We start from the raw sequence: 22,796 nt of genomic DNA, 5'->3' as shown, positions 1-22,796 counted from the left end.
ACGTGCTTCTCCTACGGTATCTTCTTACGTGGATTGTTTAATTGACATGCACTTCGCCACGTCATCGGGTAAGGATCGGGCGTTTTAAACGGACGTGAGAATAGAGTTTTCCGAGGAGGAGCGGAAGCGCTGCGGTCAAGCACCGGTCAATGCGTTGATCTCATCCGTCCGATGAAGTGGTGGGAAGCAGTTGTTATTGTGGATTATGGCAAATTTTCTGAACCGAACCCTGGATTTTAGAAAATCCTTAAAAACTGCTTCATTCTTTTTAAAATTTAAAAATGGCCCATTTAAAATTTTTAAAGTAGCGTGTCCTCTTTTTGATATATATTTTAAATTACCATAAACAATTTCTTATCGAATTCATAAAAATTATGTTCATTTACATCTCTCGTTATAGTTTCACTTGGTAGAGGGAATCTTGTTCTCTCGAGGCGGTGCGATGATTAAAACATGAGGTATTGTCACATGAGGTCTTGGAGTCGAAATTCGGCGTTACCAAGCATAACCTTCCCCATGTATTGGTCATTTGCACTAATGGCTAGTAGCCACCCGTGATTTACCTCCTCCGTGTTGATTAGGGACGGATTGACGGAAGCGCTGGGACGAACGAATCACCTTTTGTCACTTGATAGAGGGAATCTTCATTCATAATTGCATGAAGCCGCCTTTGCACTAGTTTTCGATTGATTAAACTATAACAAATTCATTAATTTTATTTAGAAATCATTAATGCAACATAGCCAAAATGTCAACTATTCAATGTTGCCCTTTTGTTTATTTCCTCATCTGTGTACAATGGTTGGAAGATTTCATAGATCAAATCAACTTTCTAATCAATTTACATATGGCTTCATTCCTTTTGCTAAATCCTCTTGACCTAAAGAAAAGATTAGGTGCCATTTGGAAGCAACTTGACATGTCTAGCTCGGTCAACCGCAGACCATATGGGACTAGACCGTCTAAATTGTATCAAATCCAACATCTCTAGTCAGTAGTTAATTGTTCAAATGTAGCACAATAATATATTTTTCTTATTCCAAGTCCTTCTATAATTAGGAAATGGATTAACTTTTGAGTAGCGTATGTGCTCATCTGCAAGGATCCAACCAATATTTGACAAAATCTATAGGTGCCATGTCACATCTCAGCTTCTTGTGGGTCCCCGTGTAGATTCCTTGGGGTAATCTAAGTAATGCGGCTGCTGACTCCCTCTCCATTTGAATTGTCCACTAGATTTTGATAATATTTTCTTGGGATGCAACTTTATCATTAAAAATCTTAAAATCAGTAATAAAATGAAAATACAATTGTTCTAGGAAGAGAGTTCATACGTGACAAAGATCTTAGAATTTACAATTGTATATATATATATACTCTTTGTTTCCTTTCATAATATTGATTTTGTCAAAAGTATGACTTTGCTTTCCTTTGATATGTATGAAGAAGAAAATGCAAGGAGTATCAAGAACACTTTGTGATATTTCATGTAAATTCAAGGGCATTTCTGCTACGCTCGTTGTGATGCGGAGAAAGTTGAAGGGTCCATATGAAACTGTGATGATAATTGAGAGAATAAAAAAGAAGGAATTAATAATAAAAATTGGATCTTTTCAGCGCACCAAAGGCCGCACGCTGTTCCTCCGATTGAATCAGAATCTCTACTCCCAAACAATCTCGCTGGATCTATTTTTGGCTTCCTTCCTCCTCCGTCTCGGACAAGGTGAGTCTTCCTTGCTGCGCGTTCATCGTTTTCCCTTCTTTGGTTGCCAAATTCTATACCTTTTCGCTTATTTTTTGGTTCCATCTCGAAGTATTTAGCGTAAAGTTGGGATTTTGAAGGATAGACGCACCTTTTACTTCTAATCCTCACTGTCAGTTCTCAGTTTGTCGGCTTGGATGCCTGTTTTTGGTTTCGATCGATGTTAAGTGTTAGAAACTTCGTCACAGGGTGTTTCCAGGCACCTATTCAGGTTTCTCTGGACTTTTGGCGGATATAAGCCAACACGAATAACGTTGGGGGATCACTGTTGTTGTTGTTGAAAGGACATTGTTTATTGTTGAATTTCGATGGTGCCTTCTAGCATTGACAATAAAATTAGCGCCTTCAAAATTTCGTTTTTCATTTCCATCAATTAATGTAGTGTCATATCTCCAATTATGATATGCTAAATCTTCAATATCACTATGAGAAATCATTAGGTTGGAATTGCCAAAATTCGCTACTCAAGATGGGGTCAAAGTTCATGAGGGTGTTAAAGTGAGGGTGTGCAGAGTGCATAGCTAGATGGATGGCGAAGGACATGGTGGAAGAAGAATAACATGGAGAAGACAAGGAAGAAGGAAGGACCGGCGAGAATATTGGAGAAGAGAAGTTGTGGTAGTAAAATAAAGAGGGAGAGCACAAGGAGAATTAGAGGAGAGAAGGAGAAGTGTGCTGAAGGAGAAGAAGAGGATGAGAGGTGTGGAGAATAAAAAAAAAAAAAGGTAGAATGAGCTAGAGTAAGAGGAGAAGAGAAAGATCAATTGTGTTAGACAACAAACTTATGCAAGGAGTGATAATAAGTGGAGGATGATGAGAGAGTTAGAAAGAAACACTAAGCTACTTTTGCTAGTAAAACTAGACAAACATATTTTATCGACTAAACCATATTTTTTGTCAACATGTGCTAGTGAGGGAGCTGGAGCAACTTGTGGCCTAAGGGCCACATAGAAATAGGCAAGGTAAGTGAGGTGAGCCCAGCAATAGATTGAAAAGGAAACCAAACCATGTAATAGGTAAGGGAGAGGAAGAAGGAATAGTAAGATACATAGGATAAACAATAGAGCAAGATTTTTAAGCGAATGAACTTTGAAAGTGATATGCAGTTGAGTCACTGCAAAATGCACCTGTGGTATATAGGCACATCAAAACAGGGTCCCTATTGACAAAGTATAGATTGACAATAATCTAATATTTCTAAAAATATTTATAAGTTTTCATTTAATACATTATATATCAGAGTAATCAAGCTGACCAATTTTAAATTCAATTTGAAATTTTTTTATTCATGAATTTAAGCGTTACTGATAAAATAAGACATGTAATTGTATGCATGTTAATCAACCTAAGAAATTTATTAATTGGAAAAGTTATGAATCACCCTAAGCAATCCAGATAAGTGCTTGTGTGTTTATTTAATTAGTAACTTGAACTTTAGGGTGTACAACCTGAATCAGTCAAAACATTTTTCCTATTTTTCTTGCACTGTTTCAAAGAACAAGTTCATATGTAATTGAATAACCATATGCAATGAGGGTCCCAATAGGTGATTTGGCTCATTAGGCAATTGGGTTAAGTAAAGATTGCATACTACTCATATGGGCCCCACAAGGATTACATGAACTACATTGAAACTGATGCATGACTATTGCTAGTTGCTAGTAATATTTGGAACTCTTAAATCACTTCTCATTATGTTAATTTTAGTTTTCTCTGGTCTTGCTCAATCCCTTACAACTTCACTTTCAATCAATTCAACTTGTCTAACTATAGAATTTATTATTCCGTCTTTGAATATGTACATAGCTTCTTAATCTAATACATATAAGCTTACTGATATTTGATAACGTGATCCTATTTAAGTGTGCATTTTAATTTGCAAGTTTGCACAACTATAGATAGACATGAGTTTATGGTGGATATGCTTTTACAATATGAGAAGATGCTTTTTTACTAACATGAGCAAAAAAAAGGACTATCAGTGTAGGACTTTTAATAGCAACAACAATAACAACCAAGATTTATCCCACTAGGTGGGGTCGGCTAGGAGTTTGAATAGCAAAAAAGAAAAAAAATATAAAGCAACAATTTTAGTTGTGAATAAATGAACCCTAGTCTTTAAGTCAATTTAATTGGAAAAGAAACCTTAGTACTACCCTCTTCATTTCCACTTTGAAGGCGTGAAACACATGTTTCACTTATATGAAAGTCTTCTATGGCACCCATGTGCCATTTGTTATGTAGATCAACACCTAAAGTTGTTTAATATGCACGATCTGACATCTTTGCATCTCTACTTGTATAGATTTGTGTGGCTGAGTTTATTTGTTCCTTTTTATGTATAATGTGATTTTGTAGGACAAGAAGTTTTACCCTTCTATGCTCTAGGCATTGTTTCTACATGTTGTAGGTTGGAAGATGTGTTGTTGTTCCTGAAGCAATGAGTATAATGGTTTGATTGCCTACGTTTTTAGCAACTACTTTGTTAATCTAAATATCAGGTATGTATAATCTTCTTTGCTCAACTCTATTACTTTCTTTCTTTATGGAAATAGAATAACCAATAAAATACAAACATTTCTGTTATTTTTGTTATTGGTAATTATACTATTCACAAGCCTCAATATCACCTCCCCCCCACCCACTTTGTCTTGAGTTGAAAAAAAACAAGTGAATATTTACATGATTTCTCTAGTGGGAATTGATTATAAAATAGAGTTCAATAGCAGATAAGAATATAAGATCCCACAAGGTGACCTTAAACTAGTTAGGACACATGGCTTATTGTTGTTCTGTATGATGAAGTTTACTACACTATGACCTCTAACTCTCGCAGTGCATCTGTCAAAGAAAGCCCAATATGAAATATGGTAAGGATTTGAAATCAGTGTAATTGCCAGACTTTATAGTTTCCTTCGAGGGTTAAACCTGATTGTGTATCCATAAATAAGGTTTGCTATTTTCAAATATTCTTTTCAATCTCAATGTGTCTTCTATACTTTGTTCATGTTGAATGAATCCATCTTTTTTTAAAACTGCAGTTTTTATGTTACTGATCTTACAGTTCATTGTAATTGATGTTGATAGTTGATACATCTTGAAAAATTCAAAGCATAAGAAAGGAAATGGAATAAATTCAAAAATATAGTATTTGTTACTTATATGGAGCTGCATCTTTTATAATCTCATTGGTTTCATGAAGGATGACGAAATCCTCTGATTTATATTATTTGCATATTGCCTTCACCACTGTAGTTTCTGAACTCACTGACCAGATTGAGTAGCTTAGGACAAACTTCTGAGAGTATCTTGAATTTGAGTTCGTGTTAGCACCTTTATTACATTTTAAATTGCTTCCTTTTTTGCTTTTAAAGCCTGATTCTAGTTAGTTCTTCTTGAAGGAGATATGGGCATATATCTCAGCACTCCAAAGACAGATAAATTTTCCGAAGATGGTGAGAATCATAGACTCAGGTTTGGGCTCTCATCAATGCAAGGATGGCGTGCAACCATGGAAGATGCAGTAAGTTAGTTAATATTTTGTCTTTATTTTAATTCTCACGATTCTTAGCCAAAATCATCATAATTGTCAAGCTGTGCTTTTCCTAACTCTTTGAGGTCAGCTACATGGATTTTTTGTTGGAAGATGCTTTAGAAATTGCTGCCACAAGAATGAAATATTCCTTTGCTTTTAGTTCAGAATATATGTCCCTAAGTGCCCAATGCGACTTCCTGGATATCTCCTTTTGCAGATGATGTTGAACTTATGTTTGGGACGTACATGTTTACATCCACCTGTTATGTGGTGATTGTTGGATGCTATTGTTTTTTTTTTCATAACTGTCAGAATACAACTGCGTACTTTTTTTTCATGCAGAATCTATACTTTATATCCTTCTTAGACTCAGGGTTGGAAAGAATTCAGTCCAGATATGTGCCCTTACAACCAACAGCGATACATTAATTGGTATATATATTCTCTAGCAGTACTGTTCCTCATGAGGCATTCATTAATTGGAAGTGGAACAGACCAGAAACAAATGTTATCTGCACTCAATTCATCAGTAAGAAAAAAAATGAATTGATGCCACAATGTTCAATTATATTACATAGATGGTTAGTGCCTACTTTACTGGGATTCAGACACGGATATACCTCTACTTCTCCTTTCTCCATCTTTCCTTTTACTTGTGGTCAATAGGCGTATCAAATGCCTACTCAGAGTGTCAGTTTTTGAGTGCTGATTGCAAACATGGATAGTGAGAGTGTAAGATGGAGAGTCCAAGTATCAGAGGGCATCACTAAGTGGCAACAAAGGAAATGTAGACTATTGTGTCAGTCAATTCCATTCTCTTTTTATCAGATAAAGCAATAATAAGTTGAAATTTCAACACATAATCATATAATTACTTGTTGCATGAGTTTGCTACTTATCATCGCATGAAATATTGGTTTCAAGCAACAAAAGTGTCCTCTTGCTAGTTTCTACTGCAGTGCAGTTTGTCAGTTATAATGGAAATTTTGAATGATTTCTCTGGGTGGAAATTGGCAATTTTGGTTTATAATAAACTGTTGGAGAGCCTGATGATCCTTTTTTCCTTTGTTTTGGGATAGAAACAATAGTAAAAGAACAGATGAGTAAGTTTTTCAACTTTGTGTTAGTGAGATACTCATGGTCATTTTACAGAAATTTAATTTGTTACATATCCTTGTTATTATTATGCATACGAGAAAAGGTGAAATAAAGGACAGATAAACCTAGTGGCATGTAGAAAATTGATAATGAGATTGGATTATACTTTCCTCCAATTTAAGGTTGCTTAAGAGGTTAATTTTTTGTCAGTTTTGGTTCATATATGGTTTAAAAGAATGATTCAGTCCACACAAATTCTTCAGTAATACCAAGTGGTCAATGGAGCTACATCCTGTTTACTAGAGAAGACATATTCATTTTCAAGCAACAAGAGCTATGTTGGGTAGCAAGTAGTACTGGTACATAATAATGGTGATAGCACTAAGCTAAATAGAATACTTGGTTTGGTATTCTCAAGTTTCACAGTCACTCCATTTTGCTAATAGAAGAGTGTACCACAAACACTAAAAGGTTAAGCTGAGAAAGGTATTGTGTAGGCTGTTTGCTCTCTTACATCACAAACTCCCACTCCTTGTGCACCCTATTGACACCGTTTTACTAGTCTGAAGGAAAAATAGCATGTATCCCCCTAAAAATCAATGAATTTCTCAAAGAGTTACCTCTGTATCTGTTGTAGAACTAAAATACAAAGGCTAAAATTTGTTCATTTTTCAGTATCTTCATTTTCTCTTGTTCCTTCATATGATATAGTAGGGATTTTATTTCAAATTTGTCCTTGTTTTTTCTATCTGCAGCATGCTGCATTGCCTGATCTTGATGACTGCACATCATTCTTTGGGGTTTATGATGGTCATGGTGGTAAGTTTGAGTTGTCTTCCAATAGCTTAATTTGCCTTTCCTAGCTTATTCTCTTCTCATCTTATTTTCTTTCAGATCTAATTAACATAATTAAAATTGATATAGGAGGTTTCAAATTTTCTAGCAATATATCCTTCCTTAAGAGTACCATGAAGAGAGAAAATTGATATAGCCAACTCAAGCAGTTGGAATTAACAAAGCTTGATCATGGTGAACAACTGGTGATGATTCAAGTCATATACTTGTTAAATGCTATCATTTTTGCTGTCCTCCTTCATGTTATTCATTCTGTCTTCATTTTTCCCCCTTTAACTTCATCTTGTGCATATCAACATTTAGACTATTGGTTAGAGGCCAAGCAGAGATCCGTTCGATTACTATAGTATCAGTATAGCATGAAGGTTTGATACACTAATGGGCAATCCAATCATGTGACAATACCAAACATCAAGTTTACCTTTTAAATATGCATGCTACCATGTCAAGATTGGCTAAAAAAGTAAGAACGCATCATATAAAGAGCTGTAAATGTTAAATAATTGAGAAAATCATAACGACACAAGAATGATAACACAATTTGCATCTGTTCAACATCAATACATTGTATGGTGTTGTGCAACATTCCTAGTTGCAAATATCTCTATCCATTTAAGTTAACTAAGTTGGCACAACATATTCAGTTACTATACCTAGCATTGGGTTTGAATGTGCACCTTGATCTCCATAAGAGAGGTACAAACATACTAAAATCTTCTGGCGGCATAGGAAGCTCACATCTCATCATACTTATACGAGTCATGTTGTTAACTCTTTCCTTAACTAGCCTTTCTAAAACATAGTTTTGTTAATGCAATTGTCTGGCTCCATGATCACCATCACAGGTTGCATAGGAAAAGTTTTAACAATCGAAGCTTGAAATCCCGTTGTTGTGTAGATAGCAGAATTGCATCGTCTCCTCCCTTTGTTGCACCATCACATTTTATCTTCCCTATCTTCCAGTTTGGCATTATTGTCATCATCACTTTATTAAAGAGTTCCCTTTTATTCCCATATCTAAAGGTATAGGGATCTCCTCTATGAGAGATTCTTCCTCGTCGATAGCTTCCATCAAGTCATATGCACTGGACCTTTGCATTTCTTGGTGTTGTGAGTTGAGTTAGCTGGGAAATTGACTACCCTCAGCTATCGCAGCTTCAGGAACAAATTTATTCTCAAGAAGCTGTCTCAAATTATAGGCCACCTATTGATACTTCTATGAACCCAGTGGGATACCCTCCAAACCGGACCCTTAAAGAAGAGCCAGTTAGTATGATACCACCCATTGAGCCAAGAGGAACAGCTTTTAAAAGAAAAGATACATCAGAATGGTGGAATCTGCCGACGGCACATCAACAAACTGGAGCACTACTTACTCTACCAATTCAACTCAACAGAGTTGAAGATGTTTTCCTCAGATGGGAGGCAATTACAAAGAATGTAGTAGCTCAACAGAACTTCACAGATGCTCATGACAAAGCAGATTTCATAGAAAATCTACTGGGAGAAACTGAAAGATTAACTTGGATACAATGGAGGACAGCATATCCAGGTGAATACCAGGAGCTATTAAATTCAAGTGATGGGAGAAATGGTACTCAAAACATTATATCCCAAATCAGAAGGGTATTCTTGCTGGAAGATCCTTTCCAAGGATCTATTGATATGCAAGACAGAGCATACCGAGACCTTGAAAGACTCTCCTGTTCACAGGTAAAAGACATAATTACCTTTCTAAATGAATATATGACTTTAGCTGCCAAAACAGGAAGGCTATTTATTGGACCAGAATTATCAGAGAAATTCTGGCTAAAGTTACCAGGAGATCTGGGTCGAAGACTTAAAGCCGCCTTTGATGAAAAGTATCAAGGCAACACTACAGGAGTCCATCCCAGGGTGATATTTACCTACAAATATTTCCCTATCAAATTTTAGGAAAACACTTCCATCTAATAAATTTCGTGTGTTTACCTCTGTTGGTTGCATTGGAATATTTACCGTTGACTGCCTGATGATCCAGTTGTGTCCAAGTATATCCCTTGTACTATAGTTTCTTTCAGGAAGAGCTCGGACTCCATGGCTTACAAGGTAGTCCACCACGTTTTGTACTTCGTAAGCGAATCCAACGTTTGGTGTGTTGGATAGCCTACCCACCAAACCTCTAGTAATGAGGAGGTTTGCTTCACCGTTTCTCCATCCTTCATATCCTCTGGTAAGAATGGATACTTGTATGTTCCTGTAAAAGTCAGATACCGTTAGCATAGTATCTGGTATTACGTACACCAGTTGGCTACCATGAGTAAGATCTATCTCCATGGTGGTGAAGATGGCTTGATCACCCTGCCATCTGTTATCTCTGAAGACAACTAGAGCCATAGTACCTTCTTCTTGGCGGTGTAATATTTGAATGCGTACTTGAATGACTCCCATATGAAGGAATCTCATACCGCTTCTTTGAAGTTGTATATAGCTTTCTTGTTGAATGAAAGCTCTATCGATCTGGTTTTCAGTAACTAGCATAGCCTCTTCAGATATGTGAATATAGACTCTATGGTGAGCATCATCTCTTCTGGAGTGATAAAGTACCTCAGCAGGTACTATCGCAGCTCGCTCCTGCATAGAAAGCCTCAGTTGTGTCTGAGGGTCCATCTGTTGTTCCAGTGAATGATTATAGGATCCTCCAGTGAGTCGCCTACTCACTCTTTGTATTGTTCTTTGAACGTTGTACCTCCTCCTTTGGTTCTGTCTATAATCTCTTATTTGGTCTTCAAATAAAGGAGTGCCTTCATTGGTTCTGGTAATTGTAGTTACAGGAGGATTTGTGCTTCTTGAAGCCATTATTTCTTTATTTTTGCCTGCTCTTCTTTAAATATTGTATACGGATCTTTAAAGACTCGAAGAGTACCTTTTGCTTCCTTTGGCTTTTCCTGTAAAGAAAGAGATTTTACTCGTTCTGTAAGGCTTTGAATAATTGCTTCAGGGAGTGCTTGTGGTACTGGTACTGCTCGTTCTTCAAGCCTTTTGATTCTTTCTTCTAATACCTCAAGCTTTTCGAGTATTGAGACAAGAAGTTGAATTTGAGTATTTGATTGTTTGATCACTGCTGTTACACTGCTAGAAGTACCCTTGTATTCTGTAGGTCTACAAAAACCTAGAGCAGGGGCTTCAATGTTTTCAGTAGCTTGCAGGGCTTCCTTATACGAGTTTGTAGCTTGAGTATTGATGTAGCTATTGCTCATGAAGTAAGGAAAGACTCTACTTTCTGTAGAAGGATTTCTACCTTCTCAACTTTCTTTCTTAGATTTTCAGTTAACTGAACAGCTTGTTGTTCAATAAGTTTAGGCTGCTTAGTTATTTGGACAATTATTTCTTTCAACTGCCTCTCAGTTAAGGGTCTATTTTCTGTTACCTCCTTAGTGAGATTTTCAAGGGCTTCCCTTAATTTTTGATTCTCACTTTGTACTTCTCGTAATTGTTCTTGGATCTGTTTAAAGTTTTTGAGGTGTACTCTACAGGATAGACACAATCGATCATATATTACCGAAATGTTATGAGTTAATTCTCCTTTTGTAGGCTGTTTGTTGGTTTGAGCTAAATCAAGGTACTCTAGATTCGAAGTGTGTGACTTAGTATACCATTCCTGTATCTTTTCTTCCCAATGTTTAGACATAGGCTAAACACTATTTTAGCTTCTTTTTACATGGGACTTACTTTCTTTTAGAACCACTTACGTCTTAGGAGGTTCTTAGAGGCTTACTTGCTCACACCAGTGTGCCCTCGGACTTACTCTTAGGCACCCTTGCCTTTCATTGCCGAGTTAGGACCGGTTCTTTTGCAATCCACCCGCAGTTCCTCGGTCGACTTATCATGATTCTATCTGTTAGTAAGTCTTAGTAAACTTAAGCTGATCAGATACTGTATCAGTACATGATTTTGCTATAACTGATCAACAGTTGCAATTCGCTAGTCATGTCCCAAGGCTTTGCTATAACTGATCAACAGTTGCAATTCGCTAATCCAAGGGTTTTAAAGAAAGATATCTTTTATAGTTTTGGAAAGAGCCTAGATGATTAAAACAACACACTTCTCCCCATTTGAGTACCCTGAAAGGGGCACTACTCAGCCATGAGAACAAGCTCTGATACCAAAAAGTTTGCGGAAACGCTTCTTTCAAGTAGACTTAGATAGTGTAATAAAGGAGTAAATACAGGACTAAGTTTACAAGAAAGGAAATAGGAAGAACAAGAAGAAAACTTACAACTCAAGAAAGAACAAGAAGAAAACTTACAACTCAGAGTAGAACTTGTACCGGTGTTCGGTGTGTGTTCTGCAATGAGCTAAGGTAGGGCTTATATAGAGCTAAGGAATGGAGCTTCACATGTGAATTGGGTGCTCATTGGGCCCCATCATCATTCACGGGTGTGATTCTCATTCTTATCTCTTTTGCCTTTACAGCCAACATCTACATCCTTTACAGCTAATGCTATAAAGATTCGTAAACAGATGGACGGCTCCCCGAGGCTCAATCCATTATTTAAGAACCTTTTATTAAAGCTAAAGAGATATGAGAATCTCTTTTCTTTGGATTTATTGGGTAGTAGGCCCACCACTTGCTTCTGCCTTCAATAATTCAAGGGGGAGTGTCTCTAATGCGTTGAATGACACTCTGGATGTGAATAAAGGCATTCAATAATTCACGTTTGGTGGCCGTGACTTCTGGTAAAGCATATGAGTAGTAGAGGTGGAGGCCCCTGGTGAGCTGGCTTCTTTGTATAAAGTCTTGTTCTTTGGCATCCAAGATAAGCTTGAGCTCCCAGATGTGGTCAAGAGCGTGCTGGCCAACTGTCCATTCGATGTCTGCCAGGTGGGATCGCAAGTCTTTTTCTTGTGTAGTGCAGGCCCATGGGCCGGTTCCTCCGCTGAGAGACTCGTATTGAGCCAAGAATTGATAACTTTTATCAGAGATTGAGTTGCTTGAGGATTGGGCTTCTCTTTCATTTCCTTTAAAGCGCTTTCTATTTGAACCATAATCTGATGGTCCCTCATTTCCAGGATGCATGGTCCTGTAATTAAGCAGACAAGTCGAGATAAAGCATCAGCCAATATATTTTCATTACCTTCTATATGTTGAAAATGCACTGGAATTCCTAGGCCAGTAATGAAATCAGTAAATGAGACCCATCGGACTCTGGATGGTTTGTTTTGAGCTGACTTATTGAAGAAGCTAATAATAGCCTGGCAATCAGTTCTGATGAGTAGCTCTTCTTTGTCCAGATAATAGATCTTAAAAAAATTGAGGCTGTTCATGACAGCATGGATTTCTGCGTCAATAGTGGATTTTGGTGGTGAGAATTTTCCACTAGCATAAGCACTAATCTGTTCAGACGCCTTTGAGTCATATTTCTGCTGTTTCCATTTCAAGATCCCTCCCCATCCATCCATACATCCATCGGCTTCTATGATAACAAAGCATTTTTCCGGTGGAATAGTGAGGTCTGGGAGATTTTGGATCATTGCTTTAACTTCTCGAATGAGACGCCAATCTTGTGCATTCATTCTTCGCTCTCCATTTGGGCTTGTCTTTGAATATAAAGGCCCTAGAATTTTTCCCAGATTCGGGATATAGGAGCGGGCATAATTGAGAAGGCCTAACCACGAACGTAGCCCCTTAGTAGTTTTGAGTTCTTCATCCTTAAAGTCTGCAACCTTTGAAATTATATGGGCTTGTAGTTTTATGGTTGAATTGCCTATAGTTGCCCCAAGGAATTCTATCGTTGGGCTTCCGATCTTCATCTTTGTTGGGCTTAAGATTAGCCCATTCTTTTGGCATATATCCAACAAGATCTTCAGATGAGCCTTATGTTCTTCTTCTGTGGCTGAGAAAACAAGAATATCATCAATATAGATTGCAATGAATTGTTCAGTACCTTTGAAGCAATTATCCATTTTTCGTTGGAAAACTGCAGGGGCATTCTTTAAACCAAATGGCATGACAAGCCATTCAAATAGACCTTCTGGCACTCAGAATGAGGTCCAGGGAATAGATTCCGGGCTCATTGCAACTTGATGAAAACCACTCTTGAGATCAAACTTTGAATAAATTTTGCTTCTTCCTACTCGGGCGGGACTTTTATAGTCGCCGCTTCGACTCTAGGGTTTAACGTCGCCGTTCGACGGTCTTCAGTTCGGGTATTTATAGTCGCCGGTTCGGCTCTGGCGTTTAACATCGTCGCTCAACAGTCTTCAGGCCGTGTATTTATAGCCACCGGTTCGGCTCTGGCATTTAACGTCGCCGCTCGACGGTCTTCAGGCCGGGTATTTATAGCCGCCGGTTCGTCTCTGGCATTTAACATCGCCGCTCGACGGTCTTCAGGCATAACTCAAACCTGGCCGATCGGCACGGGGTCTTCAACAATGAGATCGCGGCTCAGATAATATACGCCCGGCCGATCAACACGGGGTCTTCGACATCGAGCGCGTGGCTCGGATAATATACGCCCGACCGATCGACACGAGGCCTTCGACATCGAGCCCGTGGCTCGGATAATATACGCCCGGCCGATCGGCACGGGACCTTCGACATCGAGTGCGTGGCTCGGATAATATACGCCCGGCCGATCGTCACGGGGGCCTTCGACATCGAGCACGGGGCTCGGATAATATACGCCCGGTCGATCGGCACGGGGTCTTCGACATCGAGCGCGTGACTCGGATAATATACGCCCGGCCGATCCGCACGGGGTCTTCGACATCGAGCGCGTGGCTCGGATAATATATGTCCGGCCGATTGGCAAAGGGCCTCCGACATCGAGCGCGGGGCTCGGATAATATACGCTCGGTCGATCGGCACGGGGTCTTCGACATCGAGCGCGTGACTCGGATAATATACGCCCGGCCGATCGACACGGGGCCTTCAACATCGAGCCCGTATAATATACATCCGGTCGATCGGCACGGGGTCTTCGACATCGAACCCGTGGCTCGGCTAATATACGCCCGGCCGATCGGCACGGGGTCTTCGACATCAAGCTCGTGGCTCGGATAATATACGTCCGGCCAATCGGTACGGGGTCTTCGACATCGAGCGCGTGGCTCGGATGATATACGCCCGGTCGATCGGCACGGGGCCTTCGACATCAAGCCCGTGGCTCGGATAATATACGCCCGGCCGATCGGCACGGGGCCTTCGACATCGAGCCCGTGGCTCGGATAATATACGCCCGGTCGATTGGCACAGGGGTCCTCGATCGAGGAACTAGGGCAGATCATATAACTGAAAGAGAAAAGATAACGCAAAAACTGACCGAGGTCATGAGGATGGTAGAATTTTCCGACGTCGTCCATCTTCACGTTCCGGATCAGGTGCGTTCCCACAAACGGCGCCAAATATGATTCTATCAAGAAGCTGAGAAGACGAACCTGCCGGTGTGATGTGTCTGGAATGTTGACCGCATCTCCTGACCCGGGTGGTGAGCTGTCTTCTGCGTTGACCAAGTTATCCGAAGTCCTCCGGTCAACGCTACCTGTAACCAGCGATCGGGTCGCCTCGGTCTCTGGTACCCCGATGCTCGAGGCGGATCCCACGGATAAATGAGTGGCCAAATAATAGTAGAACAACTAACTAAATGCAAGATAAGCACAGTGGCGTACCCTGGCCCCCGGGGGGGCGCCCTCAGATGGATCGGTGAGCTGGTCATGAAGCTGATCGAGTTGTCGTGACCCGGAAGAGTAGATGCATCTGAACCGACCGAAGAGGAGCTGGGTCCGGAGGTGACGACACGGAGCCGAATACGGCATGGATCCGAGAGGTGACACACAATCGGAATACAACGACGACACGGCTGACCTCTGATATCGGCACGCAGGCCGGAATATGACAACGGCGTGCAGGCCGGAATATACCACCCAGTCACGGCTCATAAGCCGATTAGTAGCAACAACTCACAATACCAATGGTGATACGAAGGACAAGGCACAACGGCTCGATGGCCGAATACACAACAGATGGCCGTCGGAGACACTGTGGGGGAAGGGATCTACGTCGGAAATGGCGGAGGCAACGACTATAAAGCTGCTGTGGTTGGTTGTAGAGCCATCGAAGGCCGTTGGAGATGGCATCGGAGGGCAACAGTGGCCACTAGAAACGTCGGCGATGGGCGATGGGCGTTGGGCCGGGCGGCGGCGGCGGCTGGCAAAGGAGGATGCGGCAGCAACTCCTGGCGGCAGCGCCCGCCGGAGGTGGCAGCGCCCGTCGGAGATGGCGGCGATCTTCCTCAGTGGCATCCACGCCAGCGAGGAGAGGAGCGGCGATGGCTGCGATGTGTAGGGGAGGTACTGTCTGTTGGACCTCGTGATAGTTTTGATGTGATCAACCAAGTTAGTTAGGTCCTGCTGTGTTTGATCCCTGTGTCTGAGTGTGCAGGAGCTTAGGAACACAGAAAGTCGAGCGGAAGACGCAGCTAGCGAGAAGGACGGCACGGGAAGGGAGCCGACGGGCTCGGTGCGTCCGAAGGACGAGAGAGCTGCGGAAGAGTACTCCTGGTGGACGTGAAGAGCGTGCGCGGCGTTCGAGGGACGTTAAGCCAGGACGAAAGGCTGCTCGAAAAGAGTTGGGTCGGGTGAGCCCTATTCCGGTTGACCGCAATCACCCAAAAGAGCGGGCGAAGGCAAGAAACCAAGGAAGCTTGGGCGCCAGGCGCCTTGGCAGTTGAAGGCGCCAATCGTCGATTTGACCATTTGCGTGCGGATAAAGTTTTATCCACTGCCGAAGAGGCGCCTTGAACCTTGTTGGGGGCGCCTTGGACCCTGGGATAAACTTTCCAAGAGCTATAAAAAGCCCCTGGAGCTAGGAATTCAAAACAACTCAAGCAATCAATCATAAGCAATTCCTAGCAGTAGTTCCGAGCAATTAGAGTGTAAAAGGCTTCTCCGCCTCGAGAAGGAGAATTTTCTTAGTGCACTTTTTTTTCTTATTATCACTTTCAGATTTGTAGTTAAATTCCTGTTTCTATTTTTATTTTCTGTCTTTATTATTTTACTACTGCATTTATTCTAAGTTGAAATCCGAGGAGGATATAGTTTGGTTTTGTTTACAGCAATTCACCCCCCTCTTGCCGGTCTCCGTTGCACCAACAAGTGGTATCAGAGCCTGATCGCCTCAGAAAGACTAACCGCCAACTGAAGCACTACGATCAAGACGATGGCCAGAGCGAACATCCATCCCCCGAAGTTCGACGGAGACTTCGCCACATGGAAGCGAAAAATGGAGGTATTCTTCAAAACCGAGTTCGATATCTTACTAACAATGAAATACGGTTTTGCAGCTCCGAAAGACAAAGAAGAGTTCCAATGGGCGAAGAAGGAGCAGGCAGATTTCGTGGCAAACGGAAAAGCTAAGTTTCACTTGCTCAGCGTTCTTCCGCCCCAAGAGGTAAGTCGGATCGGAAGCTACGACTCCGCAAAAGACCTCTGGGAGAAATTCCTAGAGCTCCACGAAGGCACCTCGGAAGCAAAGCTAGCGAGGCGCGACATTCTTCGAACACAACTAACGAATCTCCGAATGAACACCGGCGAGAAGGTAGCGCAACTCCAAGCACGAATCAAGGAGCTGATAACGCAACTGACGAATCTCGGCGAAACGGTAACGAACCGAGACTCCATCCGATACGTGCTCAACGCCTTCCCGAGGACTCCGGAATGGGCGTCCTTAGTAGATGCTTACTACATCTCTAAGGACCTTGAGGTAAGTACCTTAGAAAGTTTGTTTTCTACCTTTGAACTTCACGAGTCTCGGATTGCAGAGCCTAAAGAAGTAGTGAAGTCAAACCTCGACGTCGCCCTACAAGCAAAGAGGGACGATCCCGATTCCGAAGCTTCGATCGACGAATTCGAAGCGGCACTACTGGTAAGACGGTTTAATAAATTTTTAAATTCTAACAAATTTAGATTGCAGTCGAAAAAGCTCCGGCGAAAGAAAAGGGTGGTTCGTTGCTACAATTGCAACGAAGAAGGACATATCAAAGATGACTGTCCAAAACTGAAGAGTAAAAGTAAGGAAAGGAGCAAGAAGCCCACTCGACTCAAACACAATCTAAAGGCCACGTGGGATGATTCGTCGTCCTCCGACTCCGAAGTCGAAGAATTCTCGGGACTAGCACTGATGGCCAACCATCAGCTAGAAGAAACGTCCAGCTCAGAAATGAGCATAGATGAAGGGGGAGGAACATCAGAAAGAGAAAGCAATGATGAAGGGGGAGCATCGCAAGATGAGGTAAGTAAGGTACGTGCCCTAAACTCTAAACAGTCTTTTGAGTTTATTAAAGCTTTGTCTAAAGAATTAGATCAATTAGAAAAAGAAAATGAAAATTTAAAATCTGAAAATAAAAATCTAAAATTAGAAATTGAGAAATTAAGAAATAATACATGTTTAAATAGATTTCCAAATTCAAAAATCAAAGTTTATGGAAAATTGAACTAGTACATTAGAAACTATCAGGGTCAACTTAGAAGAATACCCAAAAATTATGTACCCCCTAAGTATCTGAATAACCCTATAGGTAGGAACCTCTATTGGGTTCCAAAATCTGTGCTTAATTAATTTTTCAAAAATTAAAAGCTTACAGTGAGAAAATTAAACATTGAAATTCTTTATGGAAGCTTTGTCTAAGGAAGTGGTTGTTGCTCCAATAACTAAGAAGGCCTAGTGCCTCGCCACGACCTGGAAGCGAAAATATTGAAAGAAAATGTTTAATTAACTTTTTGAAAAAGCATTAAACAAGAATTAAATAATACTTTGAAAGTTTATCAAATGTTTGTTAAAATAAACAAAAATTCCTTAGAATTTTTTTTAAAAAAAAAAAATTCTAACTTAATTTTTCGGGTTAGAAATTTTCTTCTGGAAAATTCTAAAAAATCATTCACTTGACTTAGAAATTTTTTTTTTTTTGGAACATTTGAACATTTACTTAGGATTGAAATTTTCAAAAACTTCAATCTTACTTGAAAATTCTTAAGACCCCATTTTTGCTGTGATCAAAGGGGGAGAGAAAAGTACAAGTTTAGGGGGAGTTAGGAAAAATTTAAATTTAAATTTTTTTTTATAAAAATTGTTGCAATTTTAATTATTACAAATTTTATGCTTAAAAGTTTAGTTTAGTAATTTCCTTTAAAATTACTCTTTATGTCTATTTTTAACCCTAACTTGAACTTGGGTTGATGCACATCAAAAAGGGGGAGATTATTGGACCCCGTGGTAGTTTTGATGTGATCAACCAAGTTAGTTAGGTCCTGCTGTGTTTGATCCCTGTGTCTGAGTGTGCAGGAGCTTAGGAACACAGGAAGTCGAGTGGAAAACGCAGCTAGCGAGAAGGACGGCACATGAAGGGAGCTGACGGGCTCGGTGCGTCCGAAGGACAAGAGAGCTGCGGAAGAGTACTCCCGGTGGGCGTGAAGAGCGTGCGCGGCGTTTGAGGGACGTTAAGCCAGGACGGAAGGCTGCTCGAGGAAAAGGCCGGGAATTGGGTTCGGGTGAGCCCTATTCCGGTTGGCCGCAATCACCCAAAAGAACGGAGCGAAGGAAGCTGAAGAAACCAAACTGGAAGCTTGGAGGCGCCCTTGAAGGCGCCTTCAAGCCTGTTGAAGGCGCCTTCAACAGGTCAGTTTTGACCATTTGCGTGCGGATAAAGTTTTATCCGTTGACCGAGCTGGAAGCGCCTTGAACCTTGTTGGAGGCGCCTTGGACCCTCGGGATAAACTTTCCAAGAGCTATAAAAAGGCCCCTAGAGCTAGGAATTCAAAAACAACTCAAGCAATCAATCTGTAAGCAATTCCTAGTAGTAGTTCTGAGCAATTAGAGTGTAAAAGGCTTCTCCGCCTTCAGAGAAGGAGAATTTTCTTAGTGCGCTTTTCACTGCCCTGGATTAACAACCCTCTTGGTTGTAACCAGGTTAAATTCCTGTTTCTATTTTTATTTTCTGTCTTTATTATTTTACTACTGCATTTATTCTGAGTTGAAATCCGAGGAGGGTATAGTTTGGTTTTGTTTACAGCAATTCACCCCCCTCTTGCCGGTCTCCGCTGCACCAACACTGTCGCTGGCAGAGGATGATGGCAGCAGCAGTGTCGGCCAGAAGCGGCCCGGAGGGACATGAACCGCCGGGATGCGGGCGGTCTCTGGTGGAAGCGGCGAGGCGGCCCCGGTCGGCGTTGTGGCGAGGGCGACGACAGAAAACCCCAACTCCTCCTCCTGGTGGTGACGCTGGAGTGAAGGGACCGGAGGTAGAGGAGAGGAGGGGAGCACCGGCGGCGCTGGCGAAGGGTGTGAGAGGGAGAAAACCCCTCCCTTGGCTGGCGGCGAAAACCAGCACGAATGCCCCCCCCCCCCACCCCCCCCAACAGTGCGCCTTTTTAAAACAAAACCTACTCACATCAAAAGACCAAAACGCCCATTTTCTTTCCCTTAATTCCTTTTGGGCTCTCTAACATATCCGCATCATAGGTGCTTTCTATGTTTGCCGAATGAAATAAAATCTATATCAGAAAAGTATATATATATATATATATAGAGAGAGAGAGAGAGAGAGAACTTAAAATCCCCTATGAAGTAAAGATATGAATTGCCGTTTTATGACGCTTTATGATTTGGGTTGCTATATTATTTTCTCTTGATTGCCTAATGTCGATAAATCATTTTACCATTTTCGGTTTGGTATCTTCTTTGGTGTTTCAGGGAAAGTAGTTGCTAAGTTTTGTGCAAAGTTTCTGCACACACAGGTACTCAAGAATGAAGCCTATTCAAGTGGAGATATCAGTACTTCAGTTCAAAAAGCATTCTTGAGGTGACTTTTGTTTGGGGATACACTACCATTCATTGATCACTTAATGCATTATTATCTTCAAGAAAGGAATCAATTTCCATAAGACGGTTGAAAGGTTATGCATATTATTACATCAGGATGGATGGCATGATGCAAGGACAGAGAGGGTGGAGAGAACTTGCCGTTCTCGGTGACAAGATAAACAAATTTACTGGCATGATAGAAGGCTTTATTTGGTCTCCGAGGGGCAGCGATTCAAACAACAATACTGACGACTGGGCAGCTGAAGAGGTAAGAACGTGTTTCTGTGAAAAAACATATCATTTGTGCTGGATTCTATGGGCAGACATTGGACAAGTCACGTTGGGATAGGACCATAAGTTGCATTGCAGTTTCTCGTTGCATATACATTTTATTTGGAATTGCAATGAAAGCTGAAGCTGTCGGTACTAATGGATAATTGTCAAATATTAAAATAAAAGAGTGGTTCTTCGATGGATAGGAATTGACACAAAACCATTGAAGGTGATGAAAGTATGCCCCAATTTAATGGTTTAGACTTCTCCCACTTCACTGATGGGCAGTGAGTGCCATACTTCTTAACTGAATAGTTTTTATGGTTCAGTGATGTTGAGGTGAAAAATGGCCTAGGCCACCCATGGTCCAGCTTGACATGACCTAGTTAAACCTAAGTCGTGCCAGCGTGAAACGCCCAATGGGTTCATCCTAGGTCATGCCCGATATGGCCTAGGACTAAGCTTGGCACAGCCTGCGGTCAAGTTAAAAGTAAGTTCCATTCTGAGACTTGTCTGGTGGATGTTTCTCATTTCTTCATTTGTTAGCTGGTTTTGCATTCCTTTTAAATGAAATCAACGAAGGAGAGCCTTGGTGCAACGTAAAGTTACTATCGTGTGACTTGAAGGTCACGGATTGAAGTCATGGAAATGGCCTCTTGCAATACAATGTAAAGCCGTGTACAATTGACCCAATGTGGTCCGACACTTCTATAGAACCCTGCATTTGCGAGAGCTTCGTGCATCATGCTGCTCTTTATTAAATGAAATCAATACTGCAGTTGAGATATATATTACCAAAGTACTCATTCAATGCTCCATGTATTTTTCGTTCACTTTATTGATTTATAAGGGCTTCTTAGAAGGGTTTGATAGCTATACCTCTTTATTATCTTACTGATGCCAGCAGAATCTTGTTTGTTCGATTGGTGTAGTCATGTTTGGCAGCTGTGCCACATTTGTCTATCATTACACGATATCCTCAAATTGAATTACTGCAACAATACCCTTATTTAGAACATTCAAGTATTCTAATTGCATATTGTAAATAAGACAAGTTAGCTGCTTATACTGATCAGGGACCCCATGCTGACTTCTCTGGGCCAACTTCTGGATGCACAGCCTGTGTAGCCATCGTACGCTACAACCAACTCGTTGTCGCAAATGCTGGAGACTCACGTTGTGTGATCTCTAGGAAGGGCCAGGTGCGCCTTAGCTCAATCTTTATTTGGTGAATAATGTAGTTCGATGCTGAGATATATATGCATGATACTTGTTTTTGATATTTCAGGCATACAATTTGTCAAGAGATCATAAACCAGAACTTGAGGTAGAGAGAGAGAGAATTCTCAGGGCAGGGGGGTTTATTCACGGCGGTCGAATAAATGGAAGCTTGAACCTCGCCAGAGCAATCGGTGAGTTACAGCATTGCGAAGAGAAATTATGGGGATTTTCTTCAATTTCTTTCAAACTTAACATTTTATCGCTGTAGGAGACATGGAATTCAAACAGAATAAGTTTTTGCCTGCTGAAAAACAAATAGTAACTGCGAACCCCGATGTAAACATCGTAAGTGCTAAATTCTCCAGAAAGTTTCTCTAACTTAATGCAATCGTATCGATTGAGCTCGATGTGTTCTGTTAATTTTACAGGTGGAGCTTTGTGACGACGATGACTTCATTGTAGTAGCATGCGATGGAATTTGGTACGGCCTTGGATATGCACTTAGCTTGGCCTCTTCCTCACCTCTCTAGTTCACTGTTATATCCAATTGTCAATGTGCCTATTGTGTTCTTTATTTGAAGTTTATCGATATGTTTGTTAGTTTGTATTCGCGACACCTCCAAAATGCAAAATGTCATTGTTCACTCCATAAGCTGACAGAATTCAAAATCTTTTTTCCCCCCAAGCTACTTAAACAGTTCGATCATTTTGTTACCAGGGATTGCATGTCGAGCCAGCAGCTGGTGGATTTTGTACACGAGCATATCAACAAGGTGAAATATGGAAACTATGGATGTTTATGCCTTGAGCTCTTTACGAGTCGTATTATCGGTAATGAATCTTTTCGCGAACTTAATTGCAGGAAACATCTCTTTCAGTTGTGTGTGAGAAAGTTCTCGATAGGTGCTTGGCACCGACGACGCTGGGCGAAGGATGTGACAACATGACCATGATACTGGTGCAATTCAAGAAACCAATCAGCTCCAAAGCTGTTGCTGTTGATCGATCGACTGACAACGTACCCGAGTCGGAGACTCAAAGCGCTGGCTGAAGGTGGCATCATGAATTTGTTTACCCATTTCTGTGCGACATGGCAATGAGGAAGCAACATAATCTGCAAAAATAGGGGGATTGTTGTACACGTTCTTGTTTCTCATACTTTATATCTTGTTCTTGGAGATGATCAGCTAATTTTCACTTCATCTTGATTGATC

The 22,796-nt window shown here is 41.0% G+C and overlaps 1 protein-coding gene across 2 annotated transcripts; it reads left to right on the top strand.

The window, feature by feature from the left end:
- Positions 1 to 1,583: 1,583 nt before the first annotated feature.
- Positions 1,584 to 22,796, top strand: LOC122042187 (probable protein phosphatase 2C 11). Of its 2 annotated transcripts, XM_042602175.1 has the most exons (12): positions 1,584 to 1,723; positions 4,173 to 4,263; positions 5,164 to 5,285; positions 7,151 to 7,214; positions 19,978 to 20,086; positions 20,203 to 20,356; positions 21,438 to 21,563; positions 21,650 to 21,773; positions 21,851 to 21,927; positions 22,011 to 22,063; positions 22,301 to 22,355; positions 22,445 to 22,796. In XM_042602175.1, exons 3-12 carry the CDS (start codon positions 5,169 to 5,171, stop codon positions 22,631 to 22,633), a joined length of 1,068 nt encoding a protein of 355 aa, XP_042458109.1. In that variant the 5' UTR covers positions 1,584 to 1,723; positions 4,173 to 4,263; positions 5,164 to 5,168; the 3' UTR covers positions 22,634 to 22,796. The 2 variants fall into 2 exon arrangements, with proteins under 2 accessions (XP_042458109.1, XP_042458110.1); XM_042602176.1 differs by lacking the exons at positions 1,584 to 1,723; positions 4,173 to 4,263 and adding an exon at positions 4,275 to 5,081.

Source organism: Zingiber officinale, chromosome 2A (genome assembly GCF_018446385.1).
Source record: "Zingiber officinale cultivar Zhangliang chromosome 2A, Zo_v1.1, whole genome shotgun sequence".
Lineage (NCBI taxonomy): Eukaryota > Viridiplantae > Streptophyta > Magnoliopsida > Zingiberales > Zingiberaceae > Zingiber > Zingiber officinale.
The sequence above is the reverse complement of the archived record's forward strand: the minus strand, read 5'-3'. Positions and strand labels throughout refer to the sequence as shown.